A 21,321-nucleotide genomic window follows, 5' to 3' on the forward strand; every position below is an offset into this window, starting at 1 on the left:
CACATGTCACTTCAGAATGTGAACTCCTCCTCAGGTTGTTGAAACCCCCAAATTTCCAGTGTTATCAATGACATGACCTGAATGTCATGGTGGCTCCGACTGTGCAGGTGAGGATTTTTCCTTTTAATTTGGGTAAAAAATCAAAAAACTTTCACACTGAACATTCAAAGAATAACAGAGCTGAATATCATGTTTTGTTGAACCACTACCACCGAACACATTAACAAGACTGTATGGACAAATGTGAACACACATGCATCCTGAACTTAGGACTGTGTGCATGTGTGCATCTTTCTGAAGCACCGCCCACGTCTGCCTGTTGACCTATGAACGGCCCCGCGTTTAACACGCACATGCTCGCGACGTCATCTCTCTTTGGTTTTCCGTGTCAATATGGCGGCATCCATGGCATCCCAGGCTGCAGCAAGAGGACTGAGGACAGCCACCTCAAAACACATTCTTCTTGACAAACTCAAGGTACTCTTACCGGTCACGTTACCGAGAATGCATTTCCCTCCTGTCACGAGCCGGTTCTGCTGTCGCATGTCCGTTGTCGTCGTCTCAGGGAGCTGTTAGTGTCGCTACCTTGCTAGCATGTTAGCATGTCACAGCGGAGAGAGGTTTGACAGATCAAAGTTGAAGAGGGTAACAGTCCTCTGCTGATGTAACGCGCCTCTCTTCACTGCAACCCTACAGGTCCTGTAATAACTGTAATCATATGTCATGGACTAAGTGCTCCACTTGAAAATTACAGCTATTTGACAGAAGCTTTTTAGTAAAACTTCCCCAAACTGGTCACTAATGAAGTCCTCTCTGATTGCTTCAAAATGCTAAGTATAGATTTGTCTGTCACTCTTGACTTAAATATAAAATGTGTCAGGGTTTATAGTTTCATATTTTAATTTTAAATCATGCTTCTAAAGTGGGCTGTAGAAGTGGTTTATCATTAACAGCACGGACAGTACATGTTCACAGTGTAGTTATAAAACCAGCTCAGGTTAGATATGCTGTGCCTGAAGTTTCTGACAGCAGCACTATTTCAGATAACCACACAGTGAAAAGGTTAACTCCTGCACTTTGATCCTGCAGTATCTGTTTGTGAGCTGTGAACAACTTTTGGCAGAATGCATCCGATTTTGCTTTCTGTGTAAGCAATGGCAAATGATTGTAGTTACATCGTTATCCACTTCGAAAACAAAGCATTAGCCCTTATGATTACAAACAAAATGCTGCCAAAGCCACAAAAAAAGTAACCCGAAATAAATCCCTCTGCCTTGTATTGACTAACAAACAAATTCACTCTTACAGAGAAGAAAAGCAGAGTTGTGTTTTTGTAATTTAATTTCAAAGCTTCAGGACAAGCGGATAAATAAATCATCATGTTCTTCTGCCAGCTGTGCCTCCGTTTGATGTGTTTCTTCTCAGTCAGTAGGAATGATCTTGTCTTTATTGGAAGTGTGTCTGTAGAAATTTTTGTAACACTAGTGCTGATGTCCTGACTGAAAAGATAAAGCAGGAAACTGTTGATACTGTAAACATTGGTCCAGTCATGCAGACATACTGTTTGGTACTGTGTTAAAATAGTACAGTTGGACTTTTCTAATCTCATGTCATATTTACTTTTTTAATATCTGCTTTTGCTGCATTGCCCTGATAGTTTCTGGTACGGATGGAGCCCTCCGTCTTTAGCTCTGTTTTAGACTGAGTGGATTTTTTTTTGACAACTGGGGTAAAGTCGAGTCAGTTTTATTTATACAGCACCAAATCATTACAGAAATTATCTTAGGGCTATTTTCATACAAATATAGTCTAGACTTATTTACACAAAACCAACATTCCACCATCAGCAACAAAATGAAACCTCGGGCAGAACCAGGCTTTCTGTTGTTATTGTAATAAACATAGAACTGTGTATTATGTTTTATACAGGCAATACCAATCAATTAAAAAAATCTCACTTTTCTTCAATCTCACTCCTCCTGCTTATAATAAAGTTAGAATAAACATAGTAATTGGGTATCAGTCTATTAAGTAATCCATCAATGATGTTTTTTTATTAATCAATCATTTTTAAATCTAATAAATATTGTAATCTCAAGGTTACGATGAACTGTTTTTTTTCCAATTGCTTATTTTGACTGAAAGACCATTGTTTGCACTGCAGAAGGAATCTACAAATGTTTGACATTTTCACTTAACTTTTTACCATGTTGATTTTAGATAAATAAGGTCTCAAGACGTTGGAGGTGTGACCGTACTTTTTGAATGTGACCTTTTACTGATTTAGCCATGCATCAAAGACAAATTTTTCCTCAAACAACTGAAGAAATGTCTCATTGGAGAATGATTCAGTATCCTAGGAAACACTGTTCAGAGTGCGTATGACAGGGAAAGCTGCTCTGAAGGCAAAGGGAGACCCAATTAGGTTGCTGAGATGAATTGTCAGGTATTTAGGTATGTGCCCATTAACACGTAAGATTAAAATGAATATATTTAATTAGAAATTACAAGAAGTTTGTAGAGGTTTGCGGGAAATGTAAAATTCATCCAAATTTTTTAAAAAGTTTTTATACACAGCCATTGTTATGAACGTCCATCCAAAATTAACTGATAACATTTAAACCCAAGTAATGTATTATAGCTTGAGTAGATAAGAACAAACCCTTATCTCTGATACTGAGATCATAATATTGTTTTTGTTGAATTTTTCTCTTGGATGTCCCAGAATGTATTTCTTAATTTTGCAATTGCACATGTGACATAGATTTAAAAAGTACAGGCTTGCAAACACTTGTAATCTCACATTTATTGGAATTTGTACCTGCTTCCCCTTTAGTGCTTCTATTTCTTTCTTTATTTCTTTCTTTCTTTCTTTCTTTCTTAATTTTTCTTTCTTTCTCTTCCTCTCTCTCTTGGACCAGGGGAGATAAGAGTAATGATCAGGGATTCTCTCTGGTCTGTAGCACAGTATCAGAGCCTAAACTGATTGACAACCAGGTATATCTACAACAGAATCAAATCATCTTTGACAGAATGTCAGCTAAGCCGAGGAATTCAATTTGTGATGATATGTCAACAACAATGCAGAGGACATCACAATATTCAGATGGTTACGCTCCAGGATGCTCTTAAAGGGCGAGTGGGATGTTCTGTTTTTTTTCCTGCTCTCTCTCTCTCTCTCTCTCTCTCTCTCTCTGTCTCTCTCTCTCTCATAAATCAAATCTCCTGAATTCTTGTCTGCACAGCGAGATAATCCTCAGGCTGTTTTTCACTGTCGCTGCACAGTGGTGAATTTGTAAACGTTTGTTAAGTTTTTATTTTTTGTGAGGTGTTCCTGCTTACTAATAATCTAGCAGTGTTGAAGCCCAGCATGGTTTGAAGGAAAACACTGGGAAGAGAGGTGGCTCAATGAGACTCAGTCCTGAATATTTTACAGAGGGGGGTGGAGAGCCCTCTGCTTGCAACGACTTCTTTTGCTGGAACTTCAAACGACGGGCAGCTTCCCCATCTGTCTCAGCAAGAACACATTTACATTTCCTCCCCGCAAGGGATACTGGAGGACAAAGTTAGCTCTAACTGGATTTGAATATCGCTTCACCAAGGTTAATAGCCATTTCTGTAGCTGGTGAGGTGCTTAGGCTTTTTCAATAATTTAGAAGGGCTGCAGTCATTAGGAATTGTTGGCAGCCTCGGAAATGAGGAATGCAATGAGTGAATGCACTCCTATCAGCTTAACTTCTGCTGTTGTTCCAGTGTAGATAATGAGGGAGAAGTGGGAGTGATGCTGAAAATTAGTTGAGAAAACAGTGTCAGTGATTGCTGACAGCTGTAATTCATTAAAAGTGCAGCATGTTGAAGATTATGTTCAGCTGCCATACAAGCTTATCAATCATCTTTGAAATTAGATCTTCAAACATATCGTAAGTGTCATTTGGATTTCATAATTGAGTTTGCCTGGAGCCACTCCCTGTGAACTTTTTTTTCCAAGTCATGTGGACCTGACTTGGCTTCATCAATGCAAGGAAATTTGGACTGGGTCAATCTGGTCATCTGTTTATTTGGTTTCTGTGACATAAAAACAATGATGGTGCTGTTACTTTATGAGTGAACACACACTGTCTTATAGAGCAACATGGCTGCTGCCAGTGGAAATTAAGAGGCCAATAAAGAAGCTACTCAGAACATAACATGTCTCTTCACAACCAGAAGTTGTACACTAATGATACAGCCCCAGACACTTTGGCTTTGGATGTCAAAATTTGACAAGCTAGTTTGATTAGCCTCGGCGTGGATGCCATGATAATTATTAAAGTGGTGAAAACAATTACGTTGAAGTTCCTTCGCTTCTTTTAATTTGTGACATTGACCTGGCAGTTAAGGCACAGGGTTACATGAATGAATCACTTTTCAAGCATGAGTAGATTGCCATAGTTGCCATAGCGATTCATGAGTTGTGGCTCCAAGCAGATGTTTATGGCCAAGTTCATACATGTATATGGGGCTGAACTTTGGCACAGTTGTGCATCCTTGTATTGCTGCCTTCTTATTCCTGTGTTATCTTCCCCTTAGACTTGACACCTTTGAATATGACTCTGTACACCCTCTCTTATTAACTATGCTAATTACTGAAATCCCTATCTGTAGAGACACAACAGTCAGGTTTTCTTTTCTTAAGCCTGTCTGCAGGAGATTAGACCTGCCCTGCCTAAAGACCTGCCAATGATGCAAATCTCACTGATCTAAATCCTGGAGCCATGCTCTACTGCTCCCGCCTCTATCTCTGCTCCTCTGTTCTATTCATGGATCTCTAACAGACAGATGTCATTTCTCTCTCCATACTTTAATGGTCTGGGCACGACCTTAGCTTTTAAGAGGCAAGGACGTACAAAGCTACAAGTGGATCGGAGCAGTAATAAGAGCAAGTGGTAGATCATTTGAGTCATACGTACGACTTTATATCATTTCCCCCTTTTTAGCTTTATAGCCAATGATTTTTGATATCATCAGTAAGCAGCCTGGAAATCATGAGATTTACAAAGAAATGTACTCGAGTTTAAAACCATTCTGTAGCACTGAGTATAGGCAAAGGTACTCTATAACAAAGATGACACGTTACAAGCAGCAGCGATAGTATGAAATGGTATACACTTCCTGTCTCCTAGGTGGGCGTCGTCGTGATCGCTTGTCCTTGTCAAATCATAACAATACAATACAAAACAGTACAGCACTCGATGTAAAAAATTGTGCTTGATTTTGCCGCTCATTTTTATCTGCTAACTTAAAATCTGATCAACCCAATACAAGATCATATCAGTCCAATATTCTCTCAATTCTTCCCCTCCAAAAACAGTTAGATAATAACAATAATAGTATTATTAAGCAAAGAAACATGTTTTCTTTGAGTTTTAACTTTTAAGTAATGGTTTCATGTATAATTCTCTCTAAACATCTGTTTATCTGGTTGGAAAGCGACGTTGGCAGCACTGCAGCAGTGAAACCAGACCAGAACCAACAGAGAGTTATCTGTGTTACCAGATCTCGCAAGAGTGTGTTGCTGAGACAGAGACAGGCCCTGAAAGTTAAATGTTAGAGTAAATTGTCTGTCTTTTACTGTCAGAATGTTCGGAAGATATGTGGCTTGTGAAAAATGGGTCCAGTATTTATTTCGGTGACTATGGGACGAGAGAATCGTCATAATCTGTGATCGCATTCAGTTCTCCCATTGGAGTGAATAGACCTACTGCTGGTTTCCTAAAGGGTGAGGGGAGGTGGCAAACCCCACGAGACACAGACTCAGGAAATGATTCTAAGTGCGCCGTCTCCTTTCTCAACTGTCTTCGGTATAGGCTAATTAATCAGAATAACTTTACATACATATCAGTTTAAATGTAGTCACATGCTCAAGTCATCATGCTTTTGTTAAACCAAATGACAAAGTAGCTTTAAGTTTTACCAGTATTACATCCCTACCATCCTTGCCATTGCTTTTCATCCAAATCTACGGAGGCAGTGCCAAAGCTTAGGACAGACAGATGAACTTCTGCCATCAGCACTCAAGTACTTAATTAATTAAAGGAGACCAGGCTGGATGGCTTTCTGAAATAGCCCACTAATGCTCCATGAGGCATGTTCCTACTACATGGCTGGCTTTAAGTGGAAATATGCCTGTGATTCACACTGGCCTGTTTACGCTGAAAATCCACATCAGCTCTGCTTCTTTGCCTCCTCCATTTTCTTTGGTGTATGTCACCTCTATCACAGCTTAGTAACACAGTGCTTGTCTAAATACAAGACAGTCTGTATTTATGAGTTGCAACTAAGTAGCAAACTGCCACCTCATTAGCAGAAAAGCAGTCGACTGCAATCAGTATGGCAATGATTTTGATAGGCGCTGTGAGTACTGCTCTCTCTGATTCAGCCAGTGCTCATGGAAGTGGACACTATAAACTTCCCCTTTAAATTCTTCCCGGATGGTTAGCTAAATGGATGGAGAAGAGAGTCGGGTTCATAACCTGAATGGGAACAAATCAATTACATAGAATTGGTGAACTGGCAATCTGTTAATTTCTTAAACATTTGATAATGCCCCTTGAGGAGCATTCTGGTTAATTAACTCTGCAGTCATTTGTCGTCACTAATTAGGCAGTGTCATTTCAAAGGGGCTTAGGGTCTAGCCATGACAAGTAATGAGGATTTTAACCTCACCAGACATCTGGGGATACCGCTTTATAATATGAGATATTAAGTGCCTCTGGAAACTCCAGTTGTCCCCTTGCTGTGGTTAGGAGGTTAGAACAAAGTGCACAGCTTTGTACAGGCAAGAGTTATGGATTTTTGTTTGGGCAGGAAAAAAATGGCTTTTCTAGGACCCAATTCTGCAGAACAGTACACCACAATTTCTGTTCATACAATGTGGTAATTTATGAGAAATAATATGTGAAATGATGTAAATATTTAGATTATTATTTTTTTATGCCCCAGCTCTACCATCAGATTAAATGTTTCCATTAAGGTTCCTTTTCACAAAAAAACCTAGTTTTCATTCAAAAGGTTTGTTTGCTGAAAAAAGTTACTGAAGCACAACACTGAAGAGTTTACTTTAGAGAAAGGAAAAAAAAAAAGAAACTATATAAAAAACCCCACCAGGCTAAGAGCCTGTAGCCATGCTAGCAGCCAAATGCTAATGTCAGCTTGCTAAAATTCTCACAATGACAATGCTAAGAATGTTTAGTTTGTTAGTGTAATAACATTTGGTCACAGACCAAAATATTGGACAAATTAAAAATTTGACCTGATGATTGCAAATCCATTCAATAGTAGTGGAGAGATGGACAGACCACTAGACTCACCGACAGACTGACATTGCCATCCATAGAGCCATATCACATGTGTTGTTAAAAACAGACTTCACTGATTGGTTTTTACAGTAAAAGTATCTACAACACATTTACTAAAAGGCCTTTGTCTTGTTCTTCTCTTGTTTTTCTGCGGCATTATTTTTCTGGGATGCTTTTTTCAAGAAAAAAAATCCACTGCGACAGGTCATCTCAGATTTTGTTAGGCAGGGAATACCCTGTGGTTACTAGAATGACGGTCAGTAGGAGGACACAGAGAGTCCTAAAATGATCTCAAAGGCCCCTCTGAAACACCCCTGACAGGAGAAGTTTCTCCTCTTGTTCTTAATGCAGTCATGTAGACTACATCAGTGCAGATTTACAATGTTCTCATGAATGTACCTGCTTGAAATTGTGCCTTCACCTCAGAAGTGTTGAAAGCAATAGCTTTTCTTTATTTTTGAATATACTCTTTATGAATCAATCCTGGATCCGCTTATTGAAATTTTCCCTTAATGGAGCCACTCTATGTTTACTAATAGCCAATGTGTGAGTGGGATTGAGTCTTGTGCTCAAGGTATATTCTGAATCCCTCCAGTTCTTTACTGCCTTAATGCAGCTCTTCATGGTGCATGCAAAAGCTTTACAAGTGAATTTAGAAACAGCTGGAATAAAACACCATAAGGTAATATGTTGCTTTTTTATTGACTTCTGAAAGGTGGTGAATGATGAAAACTTGTTCGGGTGTCTTATAAGGTATCGATTTGGCTCATGCAGCAGGAATTACTTTGCATGTGTCTTCCACGTCATCAGTTAGAGCAGTCTCCAATGCGCCTGCTACTGTTATTCCTCTTACAGAGTACTGGGTATCTAGGGCTGTCACTTCTTATTCAGACCTTGAACATTTGTTCAAACGAAGGAAAAAAATTAAATATTCAAACTCTAACAACCTGTTTGATTTCAAGTGTGCAGTCCATAAACGCATCTGAGTGTTTGAAGTAGTTTGCTTTGTGGTCCAACAGAGGGTAGAGATGCACCAATTGCAGTTTTCTTGAACAATTCCAATTTTCTTTCTAAGAACTATAATTGACAGCTATGTGACTGCTTTCTGGTTACAGCTCGTCACATTTCGGACCGCACATCATCGATGGATGATTATTAATATTGATGGCTATTATCCGAGGCCCAGTAGCAACGCTTGTGGTGTGGACACACATGCATGCAGCAGCAATTCAGCGAGGTAGCCGTCATGCACAGGCCAGATAAGTGATGTGGCACTAGTTTTACCCTCTTTGCCTTTGCTAGCGTCTTGGAATTGTACATGATGGTGTTTTAAGTGTCTGTTTAAGTTTATTGTTCTGAATGTTTTCGTGGTTGTTCCTCCATGGTTTACTTTGGCCCTACAGGTGGGCTATTAGAAATTGCAAGTTTTGTGTCTTCTTCACGGAACTTCCACACCGATGGTATGTTGTGTGAATCTGTGTCTAAATCCATGTGTAGCTGAGTCTGTGCTGTTGGGTGCATGATGTGAACCATTGTGTGGCGCATGAGTGTAAATTTGACCAGCACAGAATCAGATATCTGAGACTGATTGGCTGATCACCAGCAGATCACTCTGATCATCTCTAATGGAGGCTATCCAAGAAAAGTTGCAATTGTCAGCACTGAGGTTCTGGGTTTGAGTCTGTGTAGAGTCTGCATATTCTCCCTGTGCCTTCATGGATTTTGTATTTTCTGATTGCAGTTCAGAGACATGCAGGTTAGCTTAATTGGTGACTCTGCCACCAAGCCATAGGTGCGAGTGTCAGGATGAATGGTTGTCTGTATCCATGTATCAGCCCTGTGATGAACTGGCATCCTGTCCATGGTGTACCTTGCCTCACCCAATGTCAGCTGGGATTGCTCCAGCCCTTCAGTGAGCCTCTAAAGTATAAGTGAGTGTAGTTAATGCAAAAATAAATAGAAAGGGAAACAAATATTATAGTTTTATACTTTTTGTGGGGCTTAATAATTTGAGTAATTGTTATCAGTATTGTTGCAGGTTAAATTTGTGTCAGTGGATAAATCAACTTATCATTTCACCTCTACATTGTAGGCGTTTGTGATCTTGTATCCAGCCACTGTCTTCACATTTTGTAATATATGTGAAATTAACATCATAGTCATTTTAAAGGTTTGATTTAAAATTGATATATATCACAAAATGCCTTACACATGCACAATCACATGCTGAGTAATCAAATTAATCTTTGCAGTTAACTACTTGTCATCCAGTGTGTAATGATTACATGTATTCATAATTAATTATTAGCGAACATAACCAGAGCACCACACCAGCCTGTATGAACTTTGTGGTATTACTGAAAGATAGCCTGGGCTGGATTGTCAAAGCCACAGTGCTGATGTCCTTAGTTAGATAAATAGCCTGTGTTCAGAGATAATGTTCCCTTAGTGTTACAACTGCCAGGGCAGAATCACATCTTCACTCACTATTCGCTGGATCCTGTCTGGTTTCACTGCCATTCAAGAAACAAATGTGTTTTTTAACCTGCGATGTCACCCTTTGAATTTTTGAGTGACAGATTGACGAGCAGCACGGCATCGACTGGCTGCTGTTTATGGGCCTGATCAAAGGTGATTGCCTGCTTTGTAACCTTCCCCTGTAAATTAAGGCTTATGGCTCTAATAAATTTCCAAGGGAGCCAGAACCACTCTGTCAGATGGTGACTTTTTGACATTGTTCCACTCTCTCTTAGTGATAAAGACAACTGCTTTAAATTAGCCCTAGGATATTGACTCCTTAAGTTTAACAGAAGGGCAAACGACAGAGTAGTGGCATGTCTTGAAATGACTTTGGAAAGTGCCAAGATCAGACATCCTCAATGTGATGACACTTCTCATAACAAGTGTGGTTTGACATTGTGCATGCTGCTCTCAACCAAAAATGAGACTGCACAATTTTGTGCCTCTTAGGAGGGGTCCTGATGTTGCATGATGCTGTGCTGAATACCATATGGACCAGCTAAAGAAGTGTTGTTGGAGTATCGTTGACTATACCAAGATTTTGTCCTTCAATGCCACTCGTGGATTAGTACAGCTGAGACAGGGACTTGGCAACCTGATGCAGCTGCTGCCATAGCACTGTCTGTCCTCTGTATGCCTTTGTGTGAGGGTAACGCCACTCTGGGTGCTCTGTGAAGAGAGTGGCCGTATGGTGACATAGTTTATTCAGCACATTTTAATGTTCCAACTATTCCTCTGTTCTTTTTTTAACTTGTGCGTGTCAACACAATTTAGTTGTAGGAAATGTCTCTGTGAGTTGTTGTCTTGAGGTTTGTTTACCTACTTTGCTGCTATAGAATTTGCATTTACCTTAACATTAAGCCACTACATAGTTTGTGGTCAAATTGTGTTAACATACTGCATCATTTATTAATGCTGGATTTTGTTAAAGAAAACCCATTGTGTTTCTGCCTCTTTTTCTTCTTCTTCTTTAAACTTCTTCTTCTGCCATGGGAGTCTGTGGCAGCCCCAAGGTATGTTTGGCATGCTGATTGGAGATCACTCCAGTGAGGCTTTTGACCAAGTTTCACGTCTGTGCGTCAAGTGCTATAGCACCACTAACAGGTCAAAGTTGGAGGTGTGTTCAGTGGCCATGCCTGTAAGTTTTGAACTGCATGTCCAGTAATTTCCGCCATATTAGGTTTCGCTACTTCACAGACAAACTTTGTCCAGTCTACACTAAAATTGGCCCAGATGCTCTTCAGACGAAGCCTCACAAAGGTTACCGCCTGTTTTTTTTTTTTATTAAAAAAAAAAAAAAATTTGACAATGGAAGTGAGGTCATATCTGAGCAACGCTCATGTATGACAACTAAGCTTCGTACACAGACTCTGGTCCCCATCAAGAAATCAGGTGTCCTTTGGCCTCTAGGGGGCAATGAGATAAAGCAAATTGCATTTTTCCTTATGACTGTTGATGCATTTTCCTTAAAATCTAAATTTTTGTGTCTGATCTTAACCAAAATTGATACAGATTAACTTCAAACCAAGCCTGACAAAACTTGAATAATAATCTTTAATAAACTGACATGAAACTTGATGCGAGTGCTTACAACAATGCCCTTTAATAACATCATGTTTCTGTGGTAGTGCTGGGCTGCTTGGCCCCCACATCACTGCTTGCAGCTATATTTTTGTCACTGTGTCAATTGTTCTGAGTTTTACTAACATATATACCAGGGAAACATTAAGTGTTTTAAAACATGATTTAGGCTAAATATCAGTTTAAGGAGACAATATAAGCATATATGATTGATGAGACTGCAGATTTCAAGGGTTGCATGAATTTTGCATGCCCTGTATCTGTGGACTCATTTCTATTTAAAAGGCAATTTTGCCCTTTTTTATTTTTATTTAATTATTTAATTTGTGGCAAACTTGCAATGACTGTAATCTTCTATTTACATTCATAATGTTGTCTCTATTTATTTTGAAGGCCTTGATCACTTATAATACAATAAGATCTGGAGATTTAAATTTTTGTTCTAAGCCATTAACCCAATGGAAGTCCATCAAGATAAAAAGATGTTGCACAACTCCTCTCCAGTACACCATGCTTTATTTATCAAATGTTCCCTCTGCTTTACCAGAAATAACCTCAGACAACAGCCTGCTTGATTTTGATGTACTTGAAACTAACACTGATTTGCACCTCACTACGTGAGCATTCCCAAAGTTAGAAACTTTGATCAAAACATTAATCAAAAGCACCACAAGGATCTGACTGAAGGTAGGACTTTTGTTTTTGGCTTAAAACAAGAAGCCCTTTTTTAAGAAAGGAAAAAAAGTCAGTATCCACCCCTGCTAAAGTATTGCCGTGACATTTTGTGATCACTCGCTGAATGTCAAGACTCTTGCTGCAAGCCTGCTGAAAGCAAAATTCTTCCACAGAATAAGTGCTTCCTCAGTATGACTTCAGCTTCTTTCTCCTCTGTCATGTTTGAATTTTGTAATAAAAGTTTTTGCTCAAAAGCGAATGCAGTTGCAAGGGTGTAAAACACAATTGAGACTATTATTAGAGTGGTGTTACATTAACAATGTCATCATGGATTTAGCAATGGCATACTTTTACCTCCTGTAAATGAATGTGTCCCTGACCTAAAGGAAAAGCCAGGTACTAATTTTTTTGAGGGTGCTCCGATCAGGATTTCTGGGGGCCAATCACCCATCACTAGAGGCAGTATCAGATGATACCGATCATGAATCACAGGGTCTATTTGAAGCCTTCTATTTATCATGTAGCATTATTTATTTATTCATTTAACTATTCTCAACAACATTGTATATTAAGAATTAACCTTCTCAGGTCTAAGCCATCTTTTGCTATTTTAGAAACTACCTCTGGTGTTTTGACAGTGAGCCAAGTGCTTTGTACATATTTTAAGAAAAACTTGTTAAAAGGAAGAGAAAGGAGACAGACCTTTAGCTGAGGTATAGTTACTGAAGTGAAAGCTTACAATCAAGTTTCTGCGTTTTAAGTCATTTTCTTTTTGTGTTCAGTAACATTAGTGCTACAGAGACATCCTGTCCATTTTGATTTGCAGAATGAATGAGACCTGTTCCCTAAATGTCTTTTTTCTGCTCATCTCCATATATAAATAGAGAATATTGCTGTATATCATTGTCACCACTCTCTCTTGCCACTGCGTACCACTTCTCTTCTCTTGGATACATTCATGAGAAAGATCTTGAGTGCTTTTGTGTGTAGAAGAGTTTGCTGTGAATACTTCATCCCAACTTGGACTCATGTCAGAAGATACAACTTTGGTTTTGCCACAGTGTCTCTTCGCCAGTGTGCACAGCGCATCCCATGTGTGTCTATTCTTGTCTTCTTTTCGTGTGTGTATTAAGAATAAGTAGAGCAGTAGTTGGATAGAAAGAATGGGTAGGGTTGTCTCTAGAGTGCTGCTGATGATAATTACTGTAGAGAGAGTGTCTCAGGGGACTGGAGGCCAGCTGCTTGCTTGCCTGCCTGCTTTGCTGCCACACTGCCATCCGCCACTTAATGCATTCTTCCAGGGCAGACATGTTGCACTTGGATTATTCCTCTCCTGTCAAGACCTCAGCAGTATCATGATTTGACTATTTGATAGCATTAAGCAGGACTAGGAGTGACTGAAACCATAATTGTAGTCATGATTAGTCTATGATGATTAAGTGTTTTCTACAGGAGCGACTTCCTTACAATATAGCTCTTCTTAAAGTGGCAAATCGATTTGTATTATAATTCTGTAAGACAACACACAGTGGCACAGTTGGAGAAGCCAGTTGCCAATTTTAAACTTTTCTTTTAGTGTTATTCTGCTCCTTTATTCATGCTCCTCAACACTGAAACACTCATGGGAGTCTCCTTGGTGATTTCTAATAAATGGATTTCACTTACATAGTGCTTTTGTAGTTTTATCGACCACTCCGAGTGCACATCACATCCATACACGCACTGGAACACAACTTGGGGTTCAGTATCTTGCCCAAGGACATGCGGAGGCGGAGCTGCGGATCGAACTACTGACTATCTGCTTAGTTGACTACCCACTCTATCTCCCGAGCGACAGCCGCCCACAAATAATACTTTACAGCATACACAATAATATTACTTTATAGGGATGCCCCGATTGATCGGCAGATTTTCATTATCAATATGTGATCGGTAGATCGGCAAATTATGCTCCTAGTCACCGATCACCTTAAAATCAATCACAGGCCCTGGCCTAATTTAACCCCTGGCTCTGGCAAAATTTATATTTGATTACCATTTCGTTCTCCTGAAAAGAAGAGGGGAGGGGCTCAGTTCCAGCAGGTTTTGTGCTTAAACTGCAGGAGTTTAAGCTTAAATTGACTTAGTAACAAGGTTAGAGTTGTCTGCAATCAATGGACCACATTGCTTACACTACGCACACAACATAGCATTGCCCTCGTACCGCAACCATGGGTACTGAGTTAGCCCAGTTTCTCTGTCTGTCCCTGTCTGCGCCTGCATTCTGATGAGAGGTCATGTAGTCAGACCGAGCGAGCCATTGAAGGGGGAAAAAAAAAAAACCTTCAACTATAACACAGTACGTGCAAGGCACCAAAACAGCCTAATGAATAATAATCATGCAACGACCATGTGTAATTTTAACTCGCACACTCACAAAAAATTGTCACATATGCATAGATGTGATCATTTTTATTTTACCTTATCTTAGCTAATGAGAAGTTCAGTTTTAGGATGGCAAATCGCTGTGATCACTATGGTACCCACGAGCCTCAGCTGCTACGCTATGGGGATAAAGCCAGTCAGATGCAAGAATCTGAGCTATAGCAGATTCAGAATGGTTGCTTATTGCAAAACTACACTATAATTGATGAATCCCACTGACCTGGAGTCTAAAAGGGGATTGATTTAAACTTTTGAGTTTGTTATCTGGTTTCTACCACGTGTAATCCTTAGCTTCAGATCACCATTAGTTGCGCATGAAACAGAGCTCTGTGATTGGATGTTTCTTACCAAAATGCCCATTGGGAATCAGAGTTGGCCTCTCTCCTCACATTTTTATCTTGTACCACAGATTTTTTTTTTTTTATCAAAGAACTGCAGATTTTCTCTTTGTTTGAAGATTTTCTGGGCATTTTATGCCGTTATTTGAAAATGGACAGGAGAAAGTTGACAGCAATTGAGGGGAGAGAGACGGGATAAGACGTTCAACAGAGGTCCCCAGCTAAAATCCAACTGAGAATATAGTAATCATAGTATTTAGTATGTGTCTTAGCCATAAATCTACCACAACACCCCAGAGTGAGAGAGTTTCTAACACAGGTATTTATCTTTTTTACTGATGAATATAATGATCACTTTATGTTGTCTCTTTAAAAATAAACAGAATTTTTACTTCAAAAACAGTGGATTCCTGAAATATCTCCTCACACTTTGCATCATTATAGCAAATCTTTAACATTTCAGTACGTTCCCTTTTAATGATATTTTAAGAAAGAATTCTTATAATTCGAGAAGCAGTGTGCTGCACTGTTTGGGGGCTCAGATCTATTTTTATAAATAATGAGAATATCTCTTCCAGAATATGTTGGCAGGTAAAGCAACAGGTTGCCTCCTGTTTTGTTACTCATTGTTTACCTCTGAATGGTGTCGAACCAGATGTGCCCGCATGCTGGTTGTATTACAGCATTGCTTGACTTTACCATGACAGATTTCACAAACAGCTGTGGTAATATAAAGCCTCACTTCATCTTTTTAATTAGGATTTGCAGTAGTCAAGAATACCTGCGCATGTCAAAAAGTCTTTGTAGAGCAGTAGGAGGGTAGTAAACAATACAAAAAAAGAACTGCTGTTGTCATTCATTGCTCATTAATAACAGTTTCAGGCATCAGGCTGATATCAGAGCATAATGAAGAACGCTCACATGAGAAAAAGTGATTCACACATAGGTGGAGTTCAAAGAGTTCACTAATACAGCTAATCATGTGTCATTATTCACATCACAAATAATGGAAGTCAGGTAAAATAGACAAAGTCAACATCATCCTTTAATACCAGTCAACAGTTACAGTATTTACCATATAGTAAGTTTAAACATTTACGTAGGCAATAAGTTCTTAATTCATCATTCATGAAGTTTGAATGAATCGCTCATTATTATTATTATCCATATTCTGGTAGTATGACCTGGAAATGAATGTGTTGTTCCAGCCAGGTTCCATTTAATGCACTTTGAAGGTAGTTTAAAAAAAAAAAAAAAAGGAAAAACAATTACATGCCTCAAATATGCTGACTATAAATATTGATTCTGAATTTATTATGGTGTATTAAAAATCATCAAGGAAAAAATTGTAATTTGTTTCTGATGAGATCTTTCTCCTGCATCCCCAATGCATTCACATTGCAGTGTATACCTGCCAGCCTAGTGGGGCAGTGTGGTTTGCTTTAGTTAGTTAGTCAGGTAGCTCAGTTGTCACCAATGTGGAAAATTGTCTTCAGCTTCAGTACTCAAGCTGTAAATTGAAAAACAAGAAATTTGGAAATATAATAAATGTAACACCATCAAAACATAGTGATATTAATACACTTATGGTCTAATTATAAATAAAGAATTCATTGTAAAATATAGAGGGCTAGGGTTAAAATGAATTTCAGTGCCATCACGATTGCTAATTACATATTAAATGATTAATTACCGAGGTAAATTCTCAAAATGTCTGTACAAAGGGAGGGAAAGATTACTGCACACAATCTGAACAACATTATTCTTTATATTTCAGCCGCTAATAGTTTTTTCATATCTTTGTAGATATGTACTAATGTTAAACTTGTTTGAAGTGATAGATGATATGAAGATAACAGGATGTAAATTACTCAAACTAGGTTACAATGGCCACAGAGGTCATTAACGAAACTGCAGCCTGAATAACAAGTTACATAACAAACCAGTTTTTATCAGTCAGGCACCAGAAATTTTCTAAATGCCTTTTTGAGGTCAGAAAGTATTCTTTTGTTGTGTTGTAGATTTAATTTTAAATTGATTAAATTGTCATTTTTGTCAGGAAGGGACCTGGTCATGGATGTGACCACGAACACAACAGTTGCTCTAACAGAGCTTCAGGAGTCCTCTGCAGAGATGGGAGAACCTGCTGAAATGACATCCATCCTAGCAACACTCCATCAAATCAGGCCTTTATGTCGTGAGATGGAAGCCACTTTGAGTAAAAGTAATCTGAGAGAAAGAGGATAAAGATGCTCTTGTCTGAAGGGACAATAATTGAACCCTTTGGGCAGACACCTATACTATGTGTGGATAACACCAGGCACAGCTCATCACCTGGATGATATCATCCCTACAGTGAAGCATGATGGTGCCAACATACAGTATGCTATGTAGGTGCTTCTTAGTGGCAGGAACAGAGAGACTGGCTGCATTCATCCTTCCCTAAATTCTGATTAAAGTACTGAATTAAAGCTCTGAATATTTCATACTAATTTTCAGTAGATTTTGGTGTATGATTTTTGATCTGCACAAAATTCTTTACACATTTTCACTTTGTTGTTATGGGTTGCTGAGTGTAGCTTGATGAGCAAAAATGTCAGTTTCATCCATTTCAATCCACACAGATTATCCCTGTGTCTGGTACATACTAAAAAGTGCCCTAGGTTCCTTTCCATTCTCTGGTGTTTTGCCCAAAGGTAACTGTCAGTGCCTGGAGGGACACCTCCAGCCGCACTTGACTTCTCCAGTAAGCAGCAGCTGTTATTTTGGGAACTCTGCCTTCTTCCTTTCCTCTCTTACCCTCACTCCCCCTGTATTTGGGAGACAGGGGAGCCATTTCAATTGAGGTCTGATAATGTATTTGCATTAGATTACCAGTAAACTGGTTTGGGAAGGGCATGAGTTTTGACTCTTTCTCTACAAAGGCACGTCCATAATGCAGCAGGAATTGAGATGAATGTATTCTTGTCCTTTTAGACCATGTGACTTCAGGTCACATTATTGTCATTTTACAATACTCCCATGTCTGTCCATGTTTTTCCTATGAGTCTGTGTATTGCAGTAATGTTCCTTTAGTCATTGTTTCCTGTATTCTCAACCTTATTGGGACTTTTCCTGTATTGACAAACATGGTTTCACTTGTGCTTGAAATGGATCTTTTGTGATCCGATGTACAAAATTTACCAAACTTTTGTTAAAATTTCCAAGCTATAAGTTATAAATAATTGTTAGTCGTGCTGGAGACTACAGCCGGCAGGGGGATTTATGCTTCTATTGTTATCTTGAACCTCTCAGTTTCTCCAAAAGTGAAGCCAAAAGTGACGTCACTGGCGGATTGTTATCTCCAACACAAAGTTGTTGTATGAGTTTCACATGCAAATATTGAACCAGTAGAGTTGCGATTGACTCTGGAGAGTGGCATTGCTATTATAGGCACCAGTGTGTCCCTATCAGTCTTCGAATACTTTCCACACTTTATCAACATCTGATTGCAGTGCAGACTTGACCATAGTTTGATATTTTTTGATTGTTTGGATTAAAAATTTTATCTGAATGGTTGGATGTGCTAGTTAATATGTCTCAATGTGATCTGATAATACTTCCTGTTGAAAAGATGTGTAAAAAGTGTGGGTCCTATGACAGTTTCTTTAGTCAAATGTAGACCAAAAGATGGACTGACAGAAGGAGATAGACGTGCATCATGCTCGCTATGCTGATCCTCCCAAAGCGAACAGTTTGAATGGCAAGGGAAGGGGATGTTTTAAGAGTGGAGGCCCTGCAGGTATCTGACAGCAGTCAAATGAGTCCACAAAACAGAGGAAACCTGTTCTGCAGCTTGGCTTGTTAAGGCTGTGTGGATGGGTTCCGCTGAAATGAACACGTAGGAATAAGCGACAGGCAGAAGAAGAGTAAATGCTTTAAGTCTTCCACACCAGCCAAGTTTTGCTCCGAGATAGGCAGACAGAAACGGCAGTTACATTTTATCCAAATTCATTTGAATTTTTTAAAATTCTTTTCTAATTTTTCCTATATATATATATATATATTTTTTTACATTCATTCTTTTGTTATTCATGTTGCTTTTCAGATCTTTATACAATTCATATATTGCCCTGCCTTTGAACCCAGACTGCTGGGAGAGAGTCACATCATCAGCATCGGCTGCTATAGAGTGCTACTATGGAGGATAAACTGGAAAGCATAGCACCACATGTAAACATACAAACTGCAATAACCGAAACGTATGGTATCATAGACGAGACTGCAGAGGTGACCCTCAGATGCCCCTCATTACTGTATTCATTTATGCAAGAGAAGAGGCCAATATGGATCAACATGTACTATTCGCCCAGAAAACAACCCATTTTGGCTCTAATGAAGTCTGCTGACAGGCTCTCATGAGAGTTGGAGTGGAGAAAGCATGCTAATACAGTGTAGTGTGGCACACAGAGGGTTGGTTTTGGCATGGATTGTGGATTGGTTTTGCTTTCAGAGGCCCAATTGACTGTTGACTGTGCTTAGTTTTAGATTTAAAAAAAAAAAAAAAAAGGTTTGACTTGGCTTTCCCAATTAGAGCAACCATCCCAAGCTCATTAGCCTTTAATCATGAATAACCACTAAGGGTTAGTGGGGGTTGCATTTTGCTCCCTCCATGATGCGCACAGTTTTCTTTTTTTTCTTTTTTTTTTTGGTTCCTACTGTATGAGAAAATCTTAAAAAGATGTTTGATTTGCTTGATCAGCTCGTCTTTCATCATCTATACAGTGGTTTAATTAAAAATAAAATAAATAAATGAAAAATTAAATATATCCTTTCACCCTGATACTGCTACTGCGTTAGCTATGGTGATTGAAAGTAGTAGCTACTTTTTCTTCTTCACTGGCTCAGTTGGTCTCTCCCTGCAGCCTGCACTCTCACCATCAGTTGTGTCTGAGTCGGGGCCTCTCGTTGGCTCTCCCTCTCCAACAGCCTCCTCCTCTCTCTCCTCCTCTCTCTCCTCATTTTGTGTCTTTTTTTTTTTTTTTTTTTTTTTTTTTTTTTTTTTTTTTTTTTGAAATAATCAGCTATAGACTGCTTCATCTTTGGAACATGGGAACAGCTGAATTCATCATCAGTGTGCGTGTGCAGCCAGAGAGAGTGCAGGTAGAGAGAGAGACCGACTGAGCCAGTGAGAAAGAAAAGAGTACGCAGTGGCACCAAAACAAAGCCTAATGATCATCAAGCACTTGCACAGTTGCCACATTCAATTTTAATTTTAAAAAAACTGTTGCATATGCAACCATTTTGGTCGCAGTCTGGAGCCCTGTGTTTGAGCAAAATAATTCCACTTACGACTGCCATCATTTTTGTCAGGCAGTTTAAAAGGACTCCGATTCAATTTCAAGGTGTGGTGCGCTGCTTGATTCTATTGCCATATTTTAGTTGTGCCCGTCCCCACAGTAATGTATTTTTCCTACTGTTGGGTATAGAACCAACCTGGAGCAGCTGGCTACTTCTTTTAAAAACTGGTGATGACTGTTAAGAGCAGATTATTGACCGTGCAGACTTGAGCACAGCTGGTGGGATGGAGCACTTGATTTTGCTGAATTGATGTAGTATTGAAAGTTTATTACTAAGAATATTCTGGTGGTATATAATATGGTGACATATGCCAGCAACTTACTCTACAACATCTTAATGATGACAAGATACCATTATCTTCTACATTATGATATGCACATGCCCCTTATGTTCATGCAGGTGTCCTGAATAACTAATGTCTTGTTTAGCCGTGACAGATGTAACAGCTTAGGTCAGTTTAACTTGACTTAGTCTGCAGCATAATGCAGTGCGATCCCGATGTTATTATCATGTTAGTTTTATCCTCACTGGGTAAAGAAATATACACACTGAACCATCATTTACATGCTGAACCATAATTTACCTCGCAATCCTTGTTTTCCCTTTACTTTATTGGCCTTTCTCTTCTTAACGACTCCCTGAAGATCTTTCCTGTGAAAACATTTGCATGCGCGCGCGCACACACACACACACACATACACACACACACACACACCCATGGTAGTGTGGGCTGGTGCAGGGGGAGTCTCCAACTCTAACACAGCCTCTGTCTCTCCGTCACATTAAAAAGTCAATTTTTTTTAATAGCAACAACAGCTGGAGCTGACAGGGCCCATGTCTGCTGATGGAGCAAACAGCTTCTGAGCTGTCCTGCAGCTCAGGCCAGGCTGCCTGCCTCATTACAGGAAAAGGAGACAGAGAAAGGTGGTAAGAGGGGGGAGACAAGGAGGAGCGAAGAGGAGAAAGGAAGTAGCCTGTGCACTCAGGCAGGTGTAAGACATGTTTTGGTGTTGTGTGATGTAAAACACCTTAGCGGAGAGCGCGCAGGCTTGGGGAGATGTTGAGCTGAAGAGGAGAAATTGTGATCATTAGGTGTGATGGAAACC

The 21,321-nt window shown here is 39.3% G+C and overlaps 1 protein-coding gene across 1 annotated transcript in view; it reads left to right on the forward strand.

The window, feature by feature from the left end:
* Positions 1 to 400: 400 nt before the first annotated feature.
* The window catches only part of suclg2 (succinate-CoA ligase GDP-forming beta subunit), an 89,360-nt gene continuing 68,439 nt past the window's right edge, over positions 401 to 21,321 (forward strand). The window contains exon 1 of the mRNA XM_022745158.1: positions 401 to 477. Within this exon, the coding sequence (XP_022600879.1) occupies positions 406 to 477 (72 nt within the window). The 5' untranslated portion in view covers positions 401 to 405. The remainder of the gene's footprint in view (positions 478 to 21,321) is intronic.

This window comes from Seriola dumerili, unplaced genomic scaffold, assembly GCF_002260705.1.
Source record: "Seriola dumerili isolate Sdu_G_001 unplaced genomic scaffold, Sdu_1.0 BDQW01000088.1, whole genome shotgun sequence".
NCBI classification, from domain to species: Eukaryota; Metazoa; Chordata; class Actinopteri; order Carangiformes; family Carangidae; genus Seriola; species Seriola dumerili.